The following is a 17,807-nucleotide window of genomic DNA, read 5'->3' as shown; positions in this document are numbered from 1 at the left end:
GAGATGCCCCTGCAGCCCCTGGAGGAGCCAGGCTGGAGCTCGGCGATGCCTGAGAGGAGCTGTGACCCCGTGGGCAGAGGGGCCCCGCTGGAGCAGCCTGGCCTGGCAGGACCGAGCCCGTGGCACAGTGACCCACGCTGCAGCACTTGGAGGGGGCTGTGCCCCAGGGGATGGACTCGGCTCGGAGAAGTTCCTGGAGAAGTCTCGGCTGGGAGAGAGCGCAGGGTGCAGCAGGGAACGACTCCTGTCCCTGAGCAGAGGGAGAAGCCGCGGGGGATGAGCTGAGCACGGCCCCATTCCCTGTCTCCTGCCCTGCCGGGGGAGGAGGTGCAGCTGGGAGCAGGGAGCCGTGGGGAAAGCTGCATTTAAGGCTCTGCACTGACTTCTCCTCATCCTGCTCTGAGTCTTTGGAGTTTTCTGCCAGAAATCTCTCCCCTCCCCCGCTCACCCACAGGGTGTGATACTGATCAGTAATCAATAACTAATATTGGATCAATTCCTCTGTGACACTGATCAATAATCAATAATTAATAACTAATTCTGGAACGAATAATTTTGATATTGATTAATTAGTGATAAATACTTGACATAGGATTTATTTCTCTGTAGTATTGATTAATAATAAATAATAATAAAGAGTGGATAAAAGTTTCTGTAATATCGAGTAATTAATACCTAATAATATTTGATAACATAGATTGATTCCTTTGTGATATTGATTAATAATCAATAATTAACACATATTATTGGATTATTTTATTTGTTACCTTGATTAACAATATTGGATTGGTTTCTTTGTAGTATTAATAATAAATAATTAATAATATAGGATTGATTTCCTTGTAATATTGATTAATAATCAATAACTAATAATAATATAGGATTAATTTCTCTAATATTGGTTATTAATAATCAATAATTAATAATTAATATTGGCTTGATGTCTTTGTAATATTGATTTATTTATCCTTAATAATTAATAATAGATCGATTACTTTTTAGTGTTGATAAATTAATAATCAATAGATAATGCGTCTATTTCTTGGTAATGCTGGGATTAATAAAGAATTAATAATTACTATTGGATTTATTTCTCTGTAATATTGATTAATTAATTATCAATACTTAATTGATATAGGATAAATTTCTTTGTAATGGTTATTAATTAGTAATCATTATTCAATAATGAATATTGGATTTATTTCTTTGTAATATTGTGAAAAATGCAGATTGAATGATGCACTGCTATTGACTATTGATAACTCCCTGCTATTGATTATTGATAATCTGCTATTCACTATTGACAACTCTCTGCTAGTGATTATTGATAATTCACTGCTATTGATCATTGATAACTCGCTGATACTGATTATTGATAACTCCCTGCTATTGATTATTGACATTTCACTGCTATTGATTATTGATAACTCACTGATACTGATTATTGATCACTCCCTGCTATTGATTATTTACAGTTCACTGCTATTGATTATTGATACCTCTCTGCTATTGAATTGGCGGTGAGGAGATGAAGGAACAATGGGGGGAAATCTCCTTTTTTCCCTTTTCTTTCTCCTGTTTTTGCCCCTCTCTCTCCCACGACACAGACGAATGTGGGAGTTGTAATTTTTCTTCTTTCCCCCATTCCCGCTGCCGCTCCCCACGCGGTTCCCCTTGTGCTGCGACCCTGCCTCCCTCCCCCTCGCCCCGCGGTCGCTCCCTCTGCCCCCGCCTTTCCCATGCCCGCCCCGTTCCCGGGGTCTCCTGCTTTCCCGGGGGGTTTCCCTGCCCCCGCCCCGTCCTCATCGGCCGCGGGTCCGTTTCCCCCTCCCCCAGTTCGGGGGATAGATCAGGTACCCCGCTGGTGCCCGGGGGCCTCGGGAAGCCGCACCCACAATAAACCCGAGTGTGCCCCGAGCCCCGTGTGTGCCCCGAGCCCCGTGTGTGCCCCGAGCCCCGAGTGTGCCCCGTGTGTGCCTTGTCTGTGCCCCCAGCCCCGTGTCCGCCCCCAGCCCCGTGTCCGCCCCCAGCCCCGTGTCCGCCATCCGTCTGTCCGTGCGCTCAGACTGAGCCCGCAGCGCCCGGGGGAAAGCAGCGGCCGCCTCCCCGCTCCTCCCGCGCGTCCGCCGGCGCCCGCTCGGACTGGCCACGCACGGCAACACGAGATGGTGGGAGGAGAAGCTCCTTACTTCAAGGAAACGAGGCCATGGTCAGAGGCAAATTCTCCAGGGGCTGCAGAGCCCTGTGAGCACAGGGTGACCCTGCACTGGGAGCAGCAGCTGGAGGTTTCTGCACATGGGGAAGGGAATTCCCAGAGCACTCGAGCCTCAACACGGACAAATATTCTGCAGTCTCCAGCAACAATTGGCTTTGGGATTTACGCTGTTGCAGCTCTTCTGGCTGTGAGGATGACCTGAAAATGTGAAGCAAGTGCATCAGCTCTTTCCAATGGCTGTGGCAGCACCAGGGTTTGGGTTTTTTGGTTGGCACAGGAAAATGAGCTGTGAGCAGCATCTGTGCCAGGGAGGAAAGTGCCCCTGGAGCTGGGGCTGAGAACCCGGGGTCGATGTGAGCACCTGTGGGTGGGAAGGAAGCTGGCAGAGCGCTGAGTTTGCTTTTCCTGCAGGCTCGCGCTCTGCTCCGGCACAACGGGCCCCCGCAGCTGCAGGAGCCCGGGCGCCTGTCGGCTCTGCTGCGGGACTGCCTCGAGTGCAGCCTGGAGCCGGACGAGGAGCGGCGCTGCTCTGCCCAGGAGCTGCTGCAGGTGAATGCCGAGCGGCTGCAGGGGAAGCAGCAGCGCCAGGGAGGGGTTTTCTGGTGGGGCCCTCCGATAGTCTCCAGTCTCGCTGCGTTCCACACGCAAAGCAAGCAGAACCCTCGCCTGGTTTGGCTTGGCAGGGTCCTTTCGAGGGCATCTGCACCTGGTGCCCCACAAGGAGCAGGGCCATCTTCAGGCAGGGCAGGTGCTCAGAGCCCTGCCTGACCTGAGCTTGGATGTTCCCAGGGAGGAGGCACCTCCCACATCTCTGGGCACCTTCTGTCAGTGTTTCCCCACTCTCCTGGCAAAAGGATTCTGCCCTAGATCTAACCTGAGCCTGCTTCCCTCTCCTGAGTTTCTGACCATTTCCCTTTGTCCTGTTGCAACAGAGCCTGTGAGGAAGTTGACTCTGGAAAGTAACGGTTCATTTCTTTCTTTTTTATCCTTTGGGCAGCACCCATTTTTATCATCAGCCAAGCCTCTCTCCAGCCTGACCCCTCTGATCACCGCAGCAAAGTAACTGAGGGAGCAGCGGAGGAGATGAAGCACTTGAGGGCAGCTGTTAGTTACAGTAGTTAGTGAGGACAACTAGTTAGTGATGGTAGTTAGCAGTGCTAGTTGGTTATGTTGGTTAGGACACCCTGTTTGTTACAGTTCTTATGACAGCCTGTTTGGCATGGCAGTTTTTTGAATAAAAACTCTGTTAAACCTCAACTCCCTTGGCGTGTCCCTTCCTCCTCCCTCTGTGACTCAGCTGCCCGGAGCAATGTGAGGGGAGAGCGGGCCCAGCCTCGCCCAGAGCTGAGCCCCAGCAGAGCCCTGGCAGAGCCCAGAGCAGCCGGGGCATCTGCAGAGTCAGCCTGGGAGGAGGCGCTCGGAGCCTTTTCGGCTGCACCGACTCTTGGGTACAAACTGCGTGTGCTGGAAAATGCCCCCGGCTCTGCCAGAGGGCAGAAGGGGCCCGGGGAAGGCCCCAGTGCTCCCTGCAAGGGAAACACCTGCCCTGGGTTTGTTATAAAGGACTATGTAGTTGTGGCTTTTGCTGTGATGTCTTGGCTTCTGCAACTTATTCTTAATCGCAACGATTTAGATACAGTACAGCTTGTAATCACTTTTAACATGCATTTGCTGTAGTATAATTTGTCAGCTTTTTGTGGTCAATGCCCTGGCCCCTGTGTAGCTCATATCCTCAGAACATCATTCATGGATGATAGTTTAGTTTGTGCACAGTGTGAAAAACATACATGATAGTTTTGGCTTTTACAAAATATTGAAGTGGATGCCATGTGTTGTGCATTAGAATGTTAACTTTTGCAGAAGTAGCTGTAGTTGTGAAATAATAACTAATGCTTTACTTTTTGTAACTAACTGACAATCATAACTCAGAGATATTTGTGAAACAGCCAGTGTTGATTTAAAGTACTTGTGGAAGTAGCTAAGACCGTCTGCATGGCCAGATAACGTTTAAGGAACGGGTGTGATGAGGACCCTGCCGCTGACCCTTCGACTGTCAGTAACTGTCGCCTGCTGATGTGGAAACCCAGGGCACCGGGAATATTTCTCTGTCTGCTCTGGGGTGTCCTGACCCCCAGGGGAGCACTGACTTTGACCCTCATTCATGGAGAAAACTTCCAAAGCTTCAAAGTAAGCTAGAAACCACAAAAGTGTGAAATAGATTGTAGAGATTGCAGAGAGTAGTGGAGTATGTCATATGGGTGAAAAATTTAGGTTTTAGAATTTTTAGTATGTTATAGATGGGTTCAAGATGGAGGATATAGGGTGTTGTCTTGAGTTCCCTTCTTCTTTCTTCTTCTTCTTCTCTTTCTTTTTGGGTTTATGTGGTATCCTGTAATTGGGTAGAATAATCTGCATTGTGGGTCTTTAGGGGTCAGTTACTGGGTTAGAAAGAAAACTAATTTAGGTGTCACTTCTTAATTGGGTAGCTTAGTTTTTGATTAGACTTACAAGGCCTTGTAACAAGAGATTGTTGGCCATTTTTGTGCTGTTTTCCTGCACGCAGAGTCTGGTGCAGACAGTGTGCTGAAGTTTTGATAAGAATAAACAGAAGCTGAAGACCGAAAAAGTCCAATGCAGCTCTGGTTCCTGACACAGAACTGCTCCAGGAGGGTCCCCCTGCCAGGGGAGCCGCCAGGGAGTTGCCCAACTTGGGGCCTGCAAACTCCCAGCTGAATCGGGGATCAGGGGGCTGTTGTGAGGAAGTGACACACAACCCTCAAAACAACAATCCATGATTCCTGCACGGACTCTAGAAAGGCGGGTTGGGGGTCAAACCAAAAGAGTTCCTGGAAGAAGTAAATGAGTTCAAAGAAATGTTTGAATGTGTATAATCTTTATGAATATGTTTTTGGACAATACAATGGAAAAAGTAGATAAGAAGAGTTGCTATGGCTAACCAGTGTGCCTCTGGCCATTGCCAAGCACCCAGCGCTGTTATTGATTTGTCTCTAATTATCCCTTCTTAAAGTTTTAAAAATCGTCTTGCTCATTTTGCCCCTCTTTGGCTTCTTCTCCAGGAGCAGAGGGAGCCGGGGCAGAGACCGCTGTTCCTTCTGCCATCTGCGGCAAGAGAGAAGCATGAGGGACAGGCTGTTACCTCTCATTTATAACCTCGTTCCTCCTCGGATCCACAAATACCACTTCCAAGGAGAAATCAGCAACTCTGTTAGCGATGGGATTCTAAGTGACTCTGACCAGATTAAAGTGGGTTAACTCAACAGAACTCTATTTGATGAACTCTATGAATTTGATAGTCCTCCCTGGCTGCTATCAGCAAGCAGCGGTGCCTCTGCACAATGCAGCTTTTAGCTCTTGAAAACTATGAAATGGAAAAGTCAGAGATAGCCAGCACGGACTTTGTTATTGCTGCGGCAGACAAGGAAAAATCAAACTGGATCAGAATCCCATGCAGTGCACGAAAAGGGCAGGAAAGGTTGCGCAGACGCCTCTTTGCTTGCTGGAAAGAGGGAAAATGAGCAGGGCTTCTCCTCCTAGCAAACCAACAAACCACAAGTCGGAAGTGTCCCCTCCTCAGGTGGCTAAAGCACTTGGATGCAGTGAGGGCATGTCTGGCAGGGAAACAGCCCTGGTGGTGAGCACTGCCATGTATGGATCCATGGATCTGAAGGTCCCTCACAAGCCTCCCGTTGTCCAGGCTAAAGCTCCCTCAGCACCTCCTCCTTGGCGTTGCGCTCCACAGCCTTCCCCAGCTCCCGTGTCCTTCTCTGCACACGCTCCAGCCCCTCGAGGACTTTCTGCTTCAGAGGGGCCCACAAGTGGACACAGCACTCCCAGCCATGGCCGCAGCGCTGCCCAGCCCAGGGGGACGGTCACTGCCCTGCTCCTGCTGCCCCACTGCTGCTGCCCCAGGCCAGGGCATCCTTGGCCTTCTTGGCCACCTGGCCACACACTGGCCCACCTTCAGCTGCTCGTGACCGGCACCCCTGCGTCCTTTTGGCCCACGCAGGTCCCCCACCACAAAGTTGCCCCCTTGACTTCAAATACAGCATCCCCAGTTCCAAGATGTCCTTCCTCTTCTCAGCAACACAAGACAGCAGTCAAGGACTTGCAGCTTCCCCCCCACCCTAGGCACTAATGCCATTCTCAAAGCTGCAGGCTGTGTGCAGCTGTCCCTGCAGGATGGCCCCAGATCAGAGCCCAGCCGGGCTCCCCCTGCAGCCCCTGAAGCTTGGGGCAGGCAGTGGTCCCAGAGCTGAGGTTCACGGGGAGCACCCGCAGCTGTGCCTCGCACTCTGTTGCCGTGTCACCGTGCAGCCTGGCTTGTACGGGGTGAATGTACCAGCCCTGGTTTGACTGACAGGGGCCTGGCCCATCACAGCTCTCCCAAGGCTGCAGGCATTCCCCAGGCCAGAATCTGAAGGGGCACAGAGATCAGACCAGTGAAATCATCCAGACTGGGTTTTTCAAAGGCCCTTTAGAAGGAAGGGCTTGAGAATAAACGTGCTCTGTTTGCCACAGGAACGTCGGGGTGAGTGGTCTCTTTGGCCCAACCCACTTTCCTCCCCGAGCCAAGGTTACCCACTCCCTCACACGTCCCCCCCGTGCCTTCCCACTGCCTTGTCCTGTCAGGGCTTCCGCAGCCCCTCATCCCTTCGTGGCCCCGTCCCCTCAGGCTCTCCCCAGCCCGGCCAACCTGCCCGGCAGCAGCGCCGCAGCCCCACAGGAGCTCCAGAGGAGCCCATCCAGAGGCACCTGGGAGCCCTCAGCAATCCAGGCAGCAACACACGGGCAGGAGGACACGGATGGCGCTTCCTGCCTGGGACAGGGCTTGTGGCCATCTCCAGGCACCGCTCTCACAGAGATCCCCACAGCTCCAGCCCCTGCCCATCTGCTCTGTGGGCAGCACAAAGGCTTTGGCAGAACCACCAAAGGCCAAGGGGCTTCTGGCCATTTTCCCTGCAACCCTGCATGCCTGGGCAGCTTGCTGAGCCAGGGATCCCTTTTGTCCCTCTTCCCCTAGGCCCTGCAGAACCTGGGCAGCAAAAGAAAGATCCTGGGAGTCTGTCTATTAAAAAACATCCTATATTTCAATGCTAAAGTAAAACAAAGAGAAAGAAAAGAACAATCTTAAAGAAAGGAAACATTCCTGCTGGCTCGGGCGGCCCCAGCAGACAGAGCCTCTGGGATCAGCTCTCTGCAGAGCTCCAGCAGCGCAGCCAGCCGAGCCCCGACAGACGAGGCCGTCTCCTCCATGCCCTGCGGAGCCGATCATGCAGGTTGTCAAAGATGGAGTATGGAGCTCTCTCTGCTTCCTGGAGGACGTACAATGTTTGAACTGCCAGGCTTGCGACGGGGACACTGATGTCATTGGCCATGCCTTCAAGGGCTGAAAGAGAGAGGAACAGAGCCATGGTCAGTTCCCACATCTGAGGGGACCCGAGGGGACTCTGTGCCAGGGCCATCCCAGCCGGCTCTGGCCACGGCCAGCAGGGAGCAGGGACCAGCTGGATCAGCCCGAAGCTGCTGGCCAGGAATCCCCCAGGTGCCCTGAAACCTCTGTGTGCTTTGCCCACGCTGGCCCTGGTCCGCACAGGGAGCAGAGCCCTCCGCAGCCGGGGCAGGGCTCGCAGCTCCCCGCCAGCCCCCGCTGGCAGCCCGCTGCCCTCACTCACCCTCAGAGATGAGCTGGAGCTCTTCCTTCCTCCCCCTCAGGTACCGCCCGGCCGTCCCTGGGAACACAGAGCCTGTCAGGCCCGGCGGCACAGCTCCCTGCCAGCGGCGCTGCCAGCCCTGTGCCCACACGGCCTCCTGGCCCGGCTCGTGGCTCACCCATGAACCTGACGGCCGCCTCTCGCAGGGGCTCCTGTGGGCTCTGCAGGTAGGGCAGGGCCCGGCGCAGGTGCTCGGCCACGCTGCTGCTGTCCTCTGCCAGCTGCAGAGAGCGGCAGGAGGGAAGGGTTGGCCCCGCAGCCCCGCCGGGCCGGGGCTCCATGGGCACCCGGCTCGGGCCGCAGGAGCCTGGAGCAGAGCCCGCGCGGCCTCGGGCTGCAGCAGCGGGCAGGGGCACAGCTGCCAGCCCGCACACCGAGCACCGCGCTCAGGGGGCTTCTCCAGGCTGGGGCTGCGGCTTCCCGGCCCTCCTTACCAGGCACTCGGTGAACTCCCACGGCTTCTGGTTCTTCAGCAGCTTTTCGAGATCCCTCTGCTTCAGGAACTCGGCCGCACAAAGCAGCGTTTCCTGAGAAGCCTGGAGAGCAGCAGAGACGCGGAGATGGCCCCACAGCCCAGGGCACAGGACCCGTGCCTGTGCCAGGGCCTGGAGGAGGCTGCAGCCTGCGAGGTGCCAGGGCAGGGGCAGCCCAGCCCCTGCCAGGGGAACAGCAGCAGCTGCCGAGTCCTCACCTCTGCCACTCGCTGATTCGCATCATGGCAGTGGAAGGAGAGTGGCAGCAGGCTCTGGCGCACGTGTGCCTTCAGGGCCTTTTTTTCCTCTTCTGGAAAACGATCCAGCATGTCTCGGAAGATAAACATGGAGCTCAACTGCACCTGGCTATCCTCCTGTATGAAAGGAAGGAAGGAAGACCTCAGCGTCAGCTGCTTCAGGCCCAGCTGGGCACAGCCTGTAAGTGCACAGGGCACAAAGTGTGCGGGTAGCACCCACTGGCCGTGGCTGGAGGCGCAGAGCCTTACGTTGTCAAAGAGTGGCAGGAGCGCCTCAGCCAGCTGCAGGGCGAGGGCGCTGGTTATTGGGGCACCATTGCAGAGAAATAAACCCCTGAGGAGAACCGTGGTCATCCTGAGCATGACGCCGTCATTTTCCTGCAGGAGCTCCACGAGCCGTTCATGCAGGCTCCACATCCTTATGGCCATCTACTTGTGGAACACAAGTGTGTGAAACACCACCCTGCTGTCACAGGGCCCAGGGGCCAAAGGCCTGTGCCAAAGCACTCGGGGAGCTGCAGCAGGAGGCAGGAGAGCTGGCAGCAGCTGCCTCAGTGCCCCAAGGCCAGCCGAGCCCCAGGGACTGCCTTCCCCAGCCCCACGCTGGCAGCACGGCTTCAGCCCCTGCGCTCTTCTCACCGAGACACTGGTGGTGCCGAGCACCACGAGGCCTCTGAGTGCCAAGCGACGCCTCCCCCTGCACTCGCTCTGCAGGTTCTTTGACAAGAACTCCAGGACGCTGTCACGGCATTCACTCAGGTTCAGGCGCTCCAGGACCTGAAAGGCACAGGGCAGTGACGGGGGAGCGGCGGGCGGGAGCCCAGAACCGCACAGGGCCGGGCCCAGGCAGCAGCACAGGGCGCGGGCTCCGTCCCAGGCACTGCGGCCAAGAGAGGGCAGAGAGCCGGGAGGCAGCTGAGCGAGGCAGCGCTGGCCTTCAGGCTCACCTCCACAAGGAACGCCAGGGCGGCCAAATCCCGGCATGGCGTGTCTTTGCTGAGCAGCCCGAGCAGCTGGAATGCAATCGCGGAACACACGGCTTCGGATGCGCGGCGCATTTCTCTGACAGGAGGAAATAGGAGCCAAACCCCTGAGCCAGCGGGGACAAACCTCTCCCAGGACTGCCTCCCAGAGGTCTGGCCTTTCTCCAGCACCCTGCAAGGGGCAGCTGAGCCCTCTGGGAGGTTGCTGCTCTTGGGCACGCTCCTCTCCCAGCCTTTTGCAGCCTCCTTGGCTGTCCCTTGGTGACAAGGGCTTCTGGCCCACGGCCACGGGGACTGTGTGGGGCACCTGGGGCACAGGGCACACATGCCGGGGACAGCTGGGGAGCAGGGGGTCTCACCTGGCCAGCACGCCCACAGCACAGTGGTGGGTGTCAGCACAGAGCAGTGTGTCCCAGCCACCCTTGTCTTCCATGGCCACCACCACATCCTCATAGTGCAGTCGGCAGAGCAGGGCCTTCAGGGTCTGCTCTGCAAACCTGTGTGCAGAGCAAACCCAAGTCACGCTGGGAGCACTGGCCCCTGCCCAGGGATGTGGCAAGGACAGGAGGACTGGCATGGAGCACCTGCTGGGGTTGGTGGCAAGGCCGTGTTGCTGCTGGCATCCCTTCCAGAAGGTATCGACCTCCTCTGGCATATCCAGAGTGCTGAAGAGCACTTGGAAGAGCAGATGCACGAAGAGGCAGGGGAAATACACGGTGACTACATGTGGCACACAGGGCAGCTGGAGGATCTTCCACATCACCACGGTTGCCTGCAAAGGACAGAGCAGCCCGAGACAGCGCTCAGTGCCGAGGTGTCCGTGTGGCAGGGCCCAGTACGGGAGGGAGAGGCCCGGAGAGACGCAGGGGGAGCACCGAAGGGGGAGCAGCGGGCCTGGTGGCCCTGAAGCTGCCCCGAGGCCAGGTTTCAGCCCAGCGCCTGAGGCAGGGAGACGCCGTGGGGGAGGGAGGATGGAGAGCTGCTGGAGAGGTGGCCTTGGGGCCAGCAAAGGCAGAAACTTACAGCCAGGGCAAGGACAGCCGTGTGGTCCCCATCGGAGGTGCACGTGCTGTGCTTTGGCCAGCTCCCCAGCACCTCGAGGAGTACGAGCATGGCCGGCTCTGCAGTCCTGGGCGAGCACATGATGCTCTTCCACATGGCCAAAGCAGCTCTGTGGGGTCAGAGCTCTGTCTCAGAGGAGTCTGGGACACAGCAGCGTGGCCTGGGTGGCAGCGGGGAGCTGAGCTGCTCTGCCAGCCCTGCCTCTGCCCACTGCCCCTCACTGGCAGCACGCAGGCAGCCCAGCCATGTGGGGACTGGCCCCTGAGGGGCAGGGGGGAAGCATGGCAGCACGCTGGGGGGCTGGCAGGGGCCAGGGCTGGCAAAGGGAGCAGCCAGAGGGCCCTGGAATTCTCTGTTGGTCAGACACCTGGGACAGGCTGTACAGGGTGAAGGGCTGCTGAGCCTTGTGGACACGTGGGCCCCGTACCTGTCACACACTGGGGCCACACGCAGGAGCGCCATCACCACGTCAGAGGGCTGTGCCTGTGTCAGATCCAGAAGGGGCCTGTACAGATTGTACTCAGGAAACTCATTGGCCACCAGCCACTGGTGGATGTACCTCACCATGGCGGGCACCTGGAGAAGGCAGGGGAGACTTGGAAAGCTGCCAGAGGAAGGAATGTGCCCAGCTGTCCCAGAGAAGTGCTTCCCTTGCCACCACACTGCCATGGCCTCAAAGGCTTCCAGGGAGCAGCAGGCGTGGCTTGGGAGGCCACACAACTGCTGGGAGGAGAAAAGCCAGGCCACAAGCTGCTCACTTGCTTTGGGCTGGAAGGACCCTCCTCCACAAGCATATCCAGCAGGGCAGCACTGGCCTTGGTTTTGAAGATGGGAGAGTACGCTCTGACCACAGTGCCCACGACGCTGCTCTCTTCCTCCCGAATCCTCTTCATGAATTTGCAAACCATCTGTAGCAGAAGGGCAAGAAGCCCGGGATGTTGCATGGAGTGCTCCGAGCACAGTGCTGGGCTGAGCAGTGCCAGCAGGCCCAGCCCAGGTGGGGATGGCTGCAGGTACCTGCGCTGTTCTGCGGAAGCGGCCACGGGTGCGTTCCTGCTCTCGTGTGCGCTGCACGGCTGCACCTGGCAAAGAGCGAGCGCAGCCCGAGCTGAGGGGCTGCGGGAGAGGCCGGAGAACACAGCCCAGCCCTGCGCTGCCCAGGCAGGGACAGCCCCGCGCCGCCCCAGGGCATGGAGCACGGCTGTGGGGTGTCTGCCCGGCCCCTATTCCATCCTGTCCATGGGCATGGCCCCAGGGGATGGGATGGCATGGCATGGCATGCCATGGCATGGGATGGGATGGCATGGGATGGGATGGCATGGCATGGCATGGCATGGCATGGCATGGCATGGCATGGCATGGCATGGCATGGCATGGCATGGCATGGCATGGCATGGCATGGCATGGCAAGGCATGGCATGGCATGGGGCCAAGCTGGTTGCAGGCACCAGCCCTGTGGCCCAGCTCTGCCACTCACCCTTCTGCAGTGGCTGGAACTGCTCCACCTCTTCAGGCTGCTGTGCTGGGGCAGCTCCAGGGCCTTCTTTCTCCTCCTTCCCCCAGGCCAGCGTGGCCACGCTCGCAGGTCTGTGCTCTGCGTCACTGCCTGGATTCATGGCTACTTGCAGAAGGTGAAAAGGAAAAGGTCCGAGTCAGCAAGTGCTGCAGTCGTGCCTTGAGGGCACCTGCAAGAGTGAAGTCTTGGCAAGGCTCCAGGACAGCGAGTCCTGCACTCTGGTCTTGGGGGCTCCAGCCACAAGGACAGGAGACTCCTGTCAAGGACGGTGCAAAGCAAATGCCACGGTCTGCCCTCGAGGGCAGCTGCAGAAGAGATGCCTTGGGAAGGCCAGGGGTCACCAAGTGCTCTGGGCTGGCCACAAGCTCACCTGCAGGAGTAATACCTCGGGAAATCTCCAAGTCAGCAAGGAACGAGTGGCTGTGCCAAGGCTCCTTACAGCACCGCTCTCTCTGTCCTGTCTCGTCGTGTGCACAGAGCACTGTGGAGTGGCCTTGTCACTGCCAACACCTATGCCACAGCATGTCACAAAGGGCCCTTGGATACCCTGTCCCGTTCCATTCCACGGTGACCATGCTGCACCGTGTCACAAAGGGCCCTTGGATACCCTGTCCCGTTCCATTCCACGGTGACCATGCTGCACCGTGTCACAAAGGGCCCTTGGATACCCTGTCCCGTTCCATTCCATGGTGACCATGCTGCACTGTGTCACTAAGGGCCCTTGCACGCACTGCCACCTGCCCTGGGGCCACCCCCAGCCCCCCAGAGTGGCCCAGGTTGGAAGGAATGCCTTGCCCCAGGTGTGTCAGACAGCCCAACAGGATCTTTAGGAACGGCTCAGACCATCAGCAAACGCTGCCCTGCTCTGCGGGCTCAGAGCAGCAGGAGCCCCCAGGGCTGCCAACGCAGCCGCGGCGGGAAGGGCACGGGGCCCTGCACAGAAGCTGGCACGGCCTCCTCGGGACACGTCCCACATGGTGGCCATCCTAAGCACGGCCGTGTGACACAGACCAGGAACGTGTGGGCCAGGGCAGGAATGCTGCTCTGAGCCTGGGGCCCGGGGAGCGCTGACATCAGCCGCTGAGGCACAGTCCCCGCCGAAGCAGAGTTTCCCCGAGCCCTGGCAGCACCGGTGCCCGTCTGCTGCCCCAGAAACCTGTGCCGCAAAAGGGCTTCTCTGCCAGAGGGCAGCCAAAGCTGGTGTGTGTTGCAGCATTTTTCAGAGAAAGAGGACATGAGTTATGAGATTTGAGCTACTCCAGTCTAGGCCTCAGATTTGGGCCTTGTGAGGCCTTCAAGCTTCTGATGCAGTTAGAAATTCAGAGCTTGGGGCGCAGATAGAAATAGTATTAAGGTGTGACGGGGACCACTGGGCTGTCTGTGTGTGAATTAGTATACGTTTATAGGAACAGTCAGCAAATGCACCAAAGAAAAAAGTTATCCAGGTAAGCTGCTTCTCTGTTCAGAACAAAAACCAACCAAAAAGCCCCAAATAAACAAACAACCCCTGCCCCTCCAAAAAAAACACCAAAGAAAACCACAAAAAAACACACACAAAAGCTATTCTAAATAATTTTTTAGGATTTGATGTTGTCTTTTGTTACTTTTCAATTCCCTAAATTAAGGGCTGTTAACTATCTGGAGCTCTTGAGCATTTACTAGAAGTAGAAGGAGAGGGGGCTGGTTATATAGTCCTTGCTGTTCATTCTTTTTTCTCGTTTGCTATTACCACATAAAAGTAAAGATGTAGGGCAAAGGTACAACAAACCCAAGTAGAAACTAGCCTCTTAAGAAAAGGAAAAAAAAGGAGAGTGTGCTTATCTTTAGTACTGGCTTCAAGTGCTCAACCACCTTTTCTCTTCAGTGTTTTAATTCCATGTTGCCTAATAAGGACAGAAGAATGGTAAATGAGAACAAGACAATTAATTTACCTCAGATATTAGATGTTCCATGTTAGATTAACAGGAGTTAGGTTGGAATTTATCTCCTCTAAGGGTTGGGGTGCATAAAGTAACAACATTTAGTAGGTTTTGTGCTGGAGTATAGCAGAAAACATCAAGGCACCTGACCAGATCCTGCCAGTTTATATACTGGACATGATATTCTTTACTATGGAATGTCCCTTTGGCCAGTTCTGGTCAGCTCTCCTGGCTCCCTCCTGGCTTCTGGTGCACCTACTCACTAGCAGAGTGTGGGGAACAGGAAAGTCCTTGATACAAACAAGCACTACTTATCAACAACCAAAACATCAGTTTGTTATCAGTGTTGCTCTCATACTAAATTCAAAAACACTGTACTAAGAAGAAAATTAATTCTGTCCCAGGTGAAACCAGGATACCTGTCTAGGCCTTCATTTTCAAAACTATTTCCTCCTTATCTATTAACTGAAATTTTGTAATGTGGAGAAATACTTGATTCAGCCATTAGATTGATCAGGTAGTACTGATGTTATTTCTTTTGATTGCCTGGTTTTGAAGCTATGCAAAATTCACACAATTTGTTCCCTTTGGGAAGTATCTCATAGGCACCAAATGTTCCTTGGATTGCAGCTCACTAAAACCTTTAACATATGTCTTGAATTATAGAGAAACATGGTGATATGTACCTGATTTATTTCTAATGGAATACCTTTGTAAAACTATTTTGTACTTATTTGCTAGGGAGCAACACAGAATTCAGCCAGTGCCCCAGGGACTACACCACAGAATCAGGTAATGTTTTTTATTACTAAAAGCACTAATTTTTTAAATTATTCTCTATGAATAATAATTTGTTACACATGGAAACTTGAGGATATATTTTACAGCTTTGTTTTTGTCCTATGAAACATTGTCTAACAGCTACATGACAGTAAACAAACAAAACAAATCCCTTTTCTACTGTATCTGGTTGACAGGAAATGAGAATCTGCAGTTTCTCATTACTATACAGAAAACAGCACTATTACCAAATCATACTGGATTCTTAAATTTGGACTGTGCTTAGTATCAGTTGAAGGATTCTTAATTTTTTTTTTCATTGCTAATAAGTTCCCTTTAACTTACTTTATTCTAGCAGCAGATAAAGAAAAGGAAGACAACAGAGGATGCCAAAATAGCTGCCTAAAAGCTTTATCTCAGGAATCTGGGGGTTCTCTGCTCACTTTTTCTTTTTTCTCACAAGTGTCTTATTTTCCAAAGTATTGTGTGGAGATGTAGGAACAACTCCCTACGCTTCATTCATCTTGTCTGCTCAGTGACTTTCTAAAAGATTCGTGTTAGAAGTGAAAGTGGTAAAGAGCCAGGATTTGCAGGAGAGCAAGTACCATGGAAGAATATCTTTGCCTGCCCTGCCCCACATCTTTCTGGAGTACTGCCATTGCATACATAATCAACAGGGGAAAAGGTCTTGCTTCCTGGATTTTCAGGCACAATATATGTATGTCAGTGTGCATCAAAGCACAACACTGAGTCTTTGGGTATTTCTTTGAACTTCAGAAGTTTATTTTCTAATGGTGCTACTTGGAATATTTCCATCAGTAAAAGGAGATTGTTCTGCTGAGACTTTTTATTTGGCACTGCTTTGACAATGTTTAAAGTCGGGGTGTCCCGTTAGTTTTTATATTTATAATGTACTTGTTGAGTTGAAGATTCCAGTATCAGCAAATAACTACTCAGCCTTGTCTGTGGTGGGTGGCAACAAATTCGTATTAGCAGGCAAATCTGTTACAAGACTAAAGCTCTAAATCTAAAGTGGTTTCTAATTAAGACATTTTAATTGAGCTCTGTAATAAAACCATGTGGATTTTGTAGGTTTTGATTGATACTCAGTATTTTGGTTGTACTGCAGGTAAACAGGGCTTGGCTTCCCACTGTGAGTCGTTCATGCATTCCACCACTGCCTTACAGGTGTCTTGAATAGCACTGCAGCCACTACTGTGGCACCTGGGTGCAGAGAGTACTGCAGTGTCAGCTCTTGACTAGTTGAGTGTAAGTGTGACATCTAAGACAGTATGGTATTGTGATTTTTGTGGAAGAACCTCTCCAAATTAATGTATCCATGTAAAAGAATGAAGGGGCTCTGTCTGCATCTTGATAAAAGTGTGGTGAAACCCAGATAAAATGTTATGAGCAAAACTAAAGAAATGCGAGTCTTGGTTCAAATACTCATGCAGACAGATGCAAAGGAACTGGATGCAAATATGTATAGTCTTTTGAGCTTTGATTTCTGTTGTTGCAGGTGCCTGATAACCCACCAGACTATATCCTTTTCCTTAATAATTTGCCTGAGGAAACAAATGAGATGATGCTGTCCATGTTATTTAATCAGTAAGTTTTGAATATAAATGATTTCTCCTTTTAATTCTTCTGTAACCTGTACGCGTTTTCTCAGTTGGCAAGCTCACTTTTTAGAAATAAGGGTTTGTTCTGAAGCTATTTCAATTGTTCGTCTTACTGGCGAGGTTACAGATGTCAGTTCTGATTACTTGGTTCAGAAAGCAAATCTGATCTTTTTCACATCTGGCTTTGATTGTGAAATTTATCTGCTATCAATTTGCACTGGATTTAAGCTGGTTACTGTAATACTAAAGTCCATAGGACAGCAGGGAGCAGTTCTAAGACTAGTTTGATTGCTTCTGTGTGTGTACAGCTCTGATTAAACTGCTTCCACATAATATTCCTTAATTGAAGCATAGTTCTAAGGATAGAACATGTAAAACTCTTCAATTTAAATCTTTCACTAGCAATAACAATTGTGCTAGTAGATGCTTCTGATAAGGAGCTACTGAAGAGAGATGTATATTGAGCTAAGAAGTATTTTTTGACTCTCACCTTATTTTAAAGGTTTCCTGGATTCAAAGAAGTACACTTAGTGCCGGGGCGCCATGACATCGCATTCGTGGAGTTTGAAAACGAGAACCAAGCAGGGGCTGCTCGAGACGCTCTCCAGGGATTCAAGATCACTCCATCTCATGCCATGAAAATCACCTATGCAAAGAAATAACTATATGCTCCTGTAAAGGAGTTCTGTGGATAGGTTTTATTTTTTTTAAAAACATTGCTACTCTGGTCAGTCAGCATGCTTGCTATTCTCTGCAGAAAAAAAAAGACTCAAATAGAATTGCCACAATGACCAGGGCACATGTAAAATTTCCACACATCACCCGGATAACGATCTTTTCTGTTGAAATACTAATTTTTATAAAATAAAATATAATTATGCTGTTTTCGAGCCATTTTTTTTCTCAAGTCTGTCTCATTATTGATTAACCTTGCAGGGTTTTATTCAACTTTTAAAGTGATCCTTATTTCTCAGAAGTGAGTGCTAAAAACAGCTTTCTTTCCAGAGCAAAAGTATGATCAGGGATGCTGAATGCCAGCATATTCAGAATAAATAGAGCATTCACCCTCATTCTCAAGGGAAAGTCCTGAGAGGAAACATAAAAGTTTCAGGTTTTTAGCCAGGCTTTTCCAAAATACATGTCCTAATGCTTCTGGGTTTCTCAGGTTTGATTGACTTTATTTTTTCTTACTTGTTAAAAACTTAATAGGTTTTGTGTGACGTGAAATACATTGGATGCAGTGAAGTA

General features: G+C 52.2%; 1 protein-coding gene and 1 long non-coding RNA gene across 2 annotated transcripts in view; both read left to right on the top strand.

The window, feature by feature from the left end:
* The window catches only part of LOC140681387 (U2 small nuclear ribonucleoprotein B''-like), a 399,750-nt gene extending 382,301 nt beyond the window's left edge, over positions 1-17,449 (top strand). Inside the window, exons 3-5 of the mRNA XM_072921130.1 lie at positions 14,899-14,949; positions 16,457-16,545; positions 17,062-17,449. Of these exons, the coding sequence (XP_072777231.1) occupies positions 14,899-14,949; positions 16,457-16,545; positions 17,062-17,221 (300 nt within the window). The 3' untranslated portion in view covers positions 17,222-17,449. The remainder of the gene's footprint in view (positions 1-14,898; positions 14,950-16,456; positions 16,546-17,061) is intronic.
* Positions 2,020-3,472, top strand: LOC115492501 (uncharacterized). The gene is made up of 2 exons (XR_003957782.4): positions 2,020-2,764; positions 3,213-3,472. It is a non-coding gene; the product is annotated as an uncharacterized lncRNA (long non-coding RNA).
* Positions 17,450-17,807: the final 358 nt, after the last annotated feature.

Source organism: Taeniopygia guttata, chromosome 35, assembly GCF_048771995.1.
Source record: "Taeniopygia guttata chromosome 35, bTaeGut7.mat, whole genome shotgun sequence".
Lineage (NCBI taxonomy): Eukaryota > Metazoa > Chordata > Aves > Passeriformes > Estrildidae > Taeniopygia > Taeniopygia guttata.
Note: the sequence above shows the minus strand (reverse complement) of the source record. Positions and strands in the feature narration are given on the sequence as shown.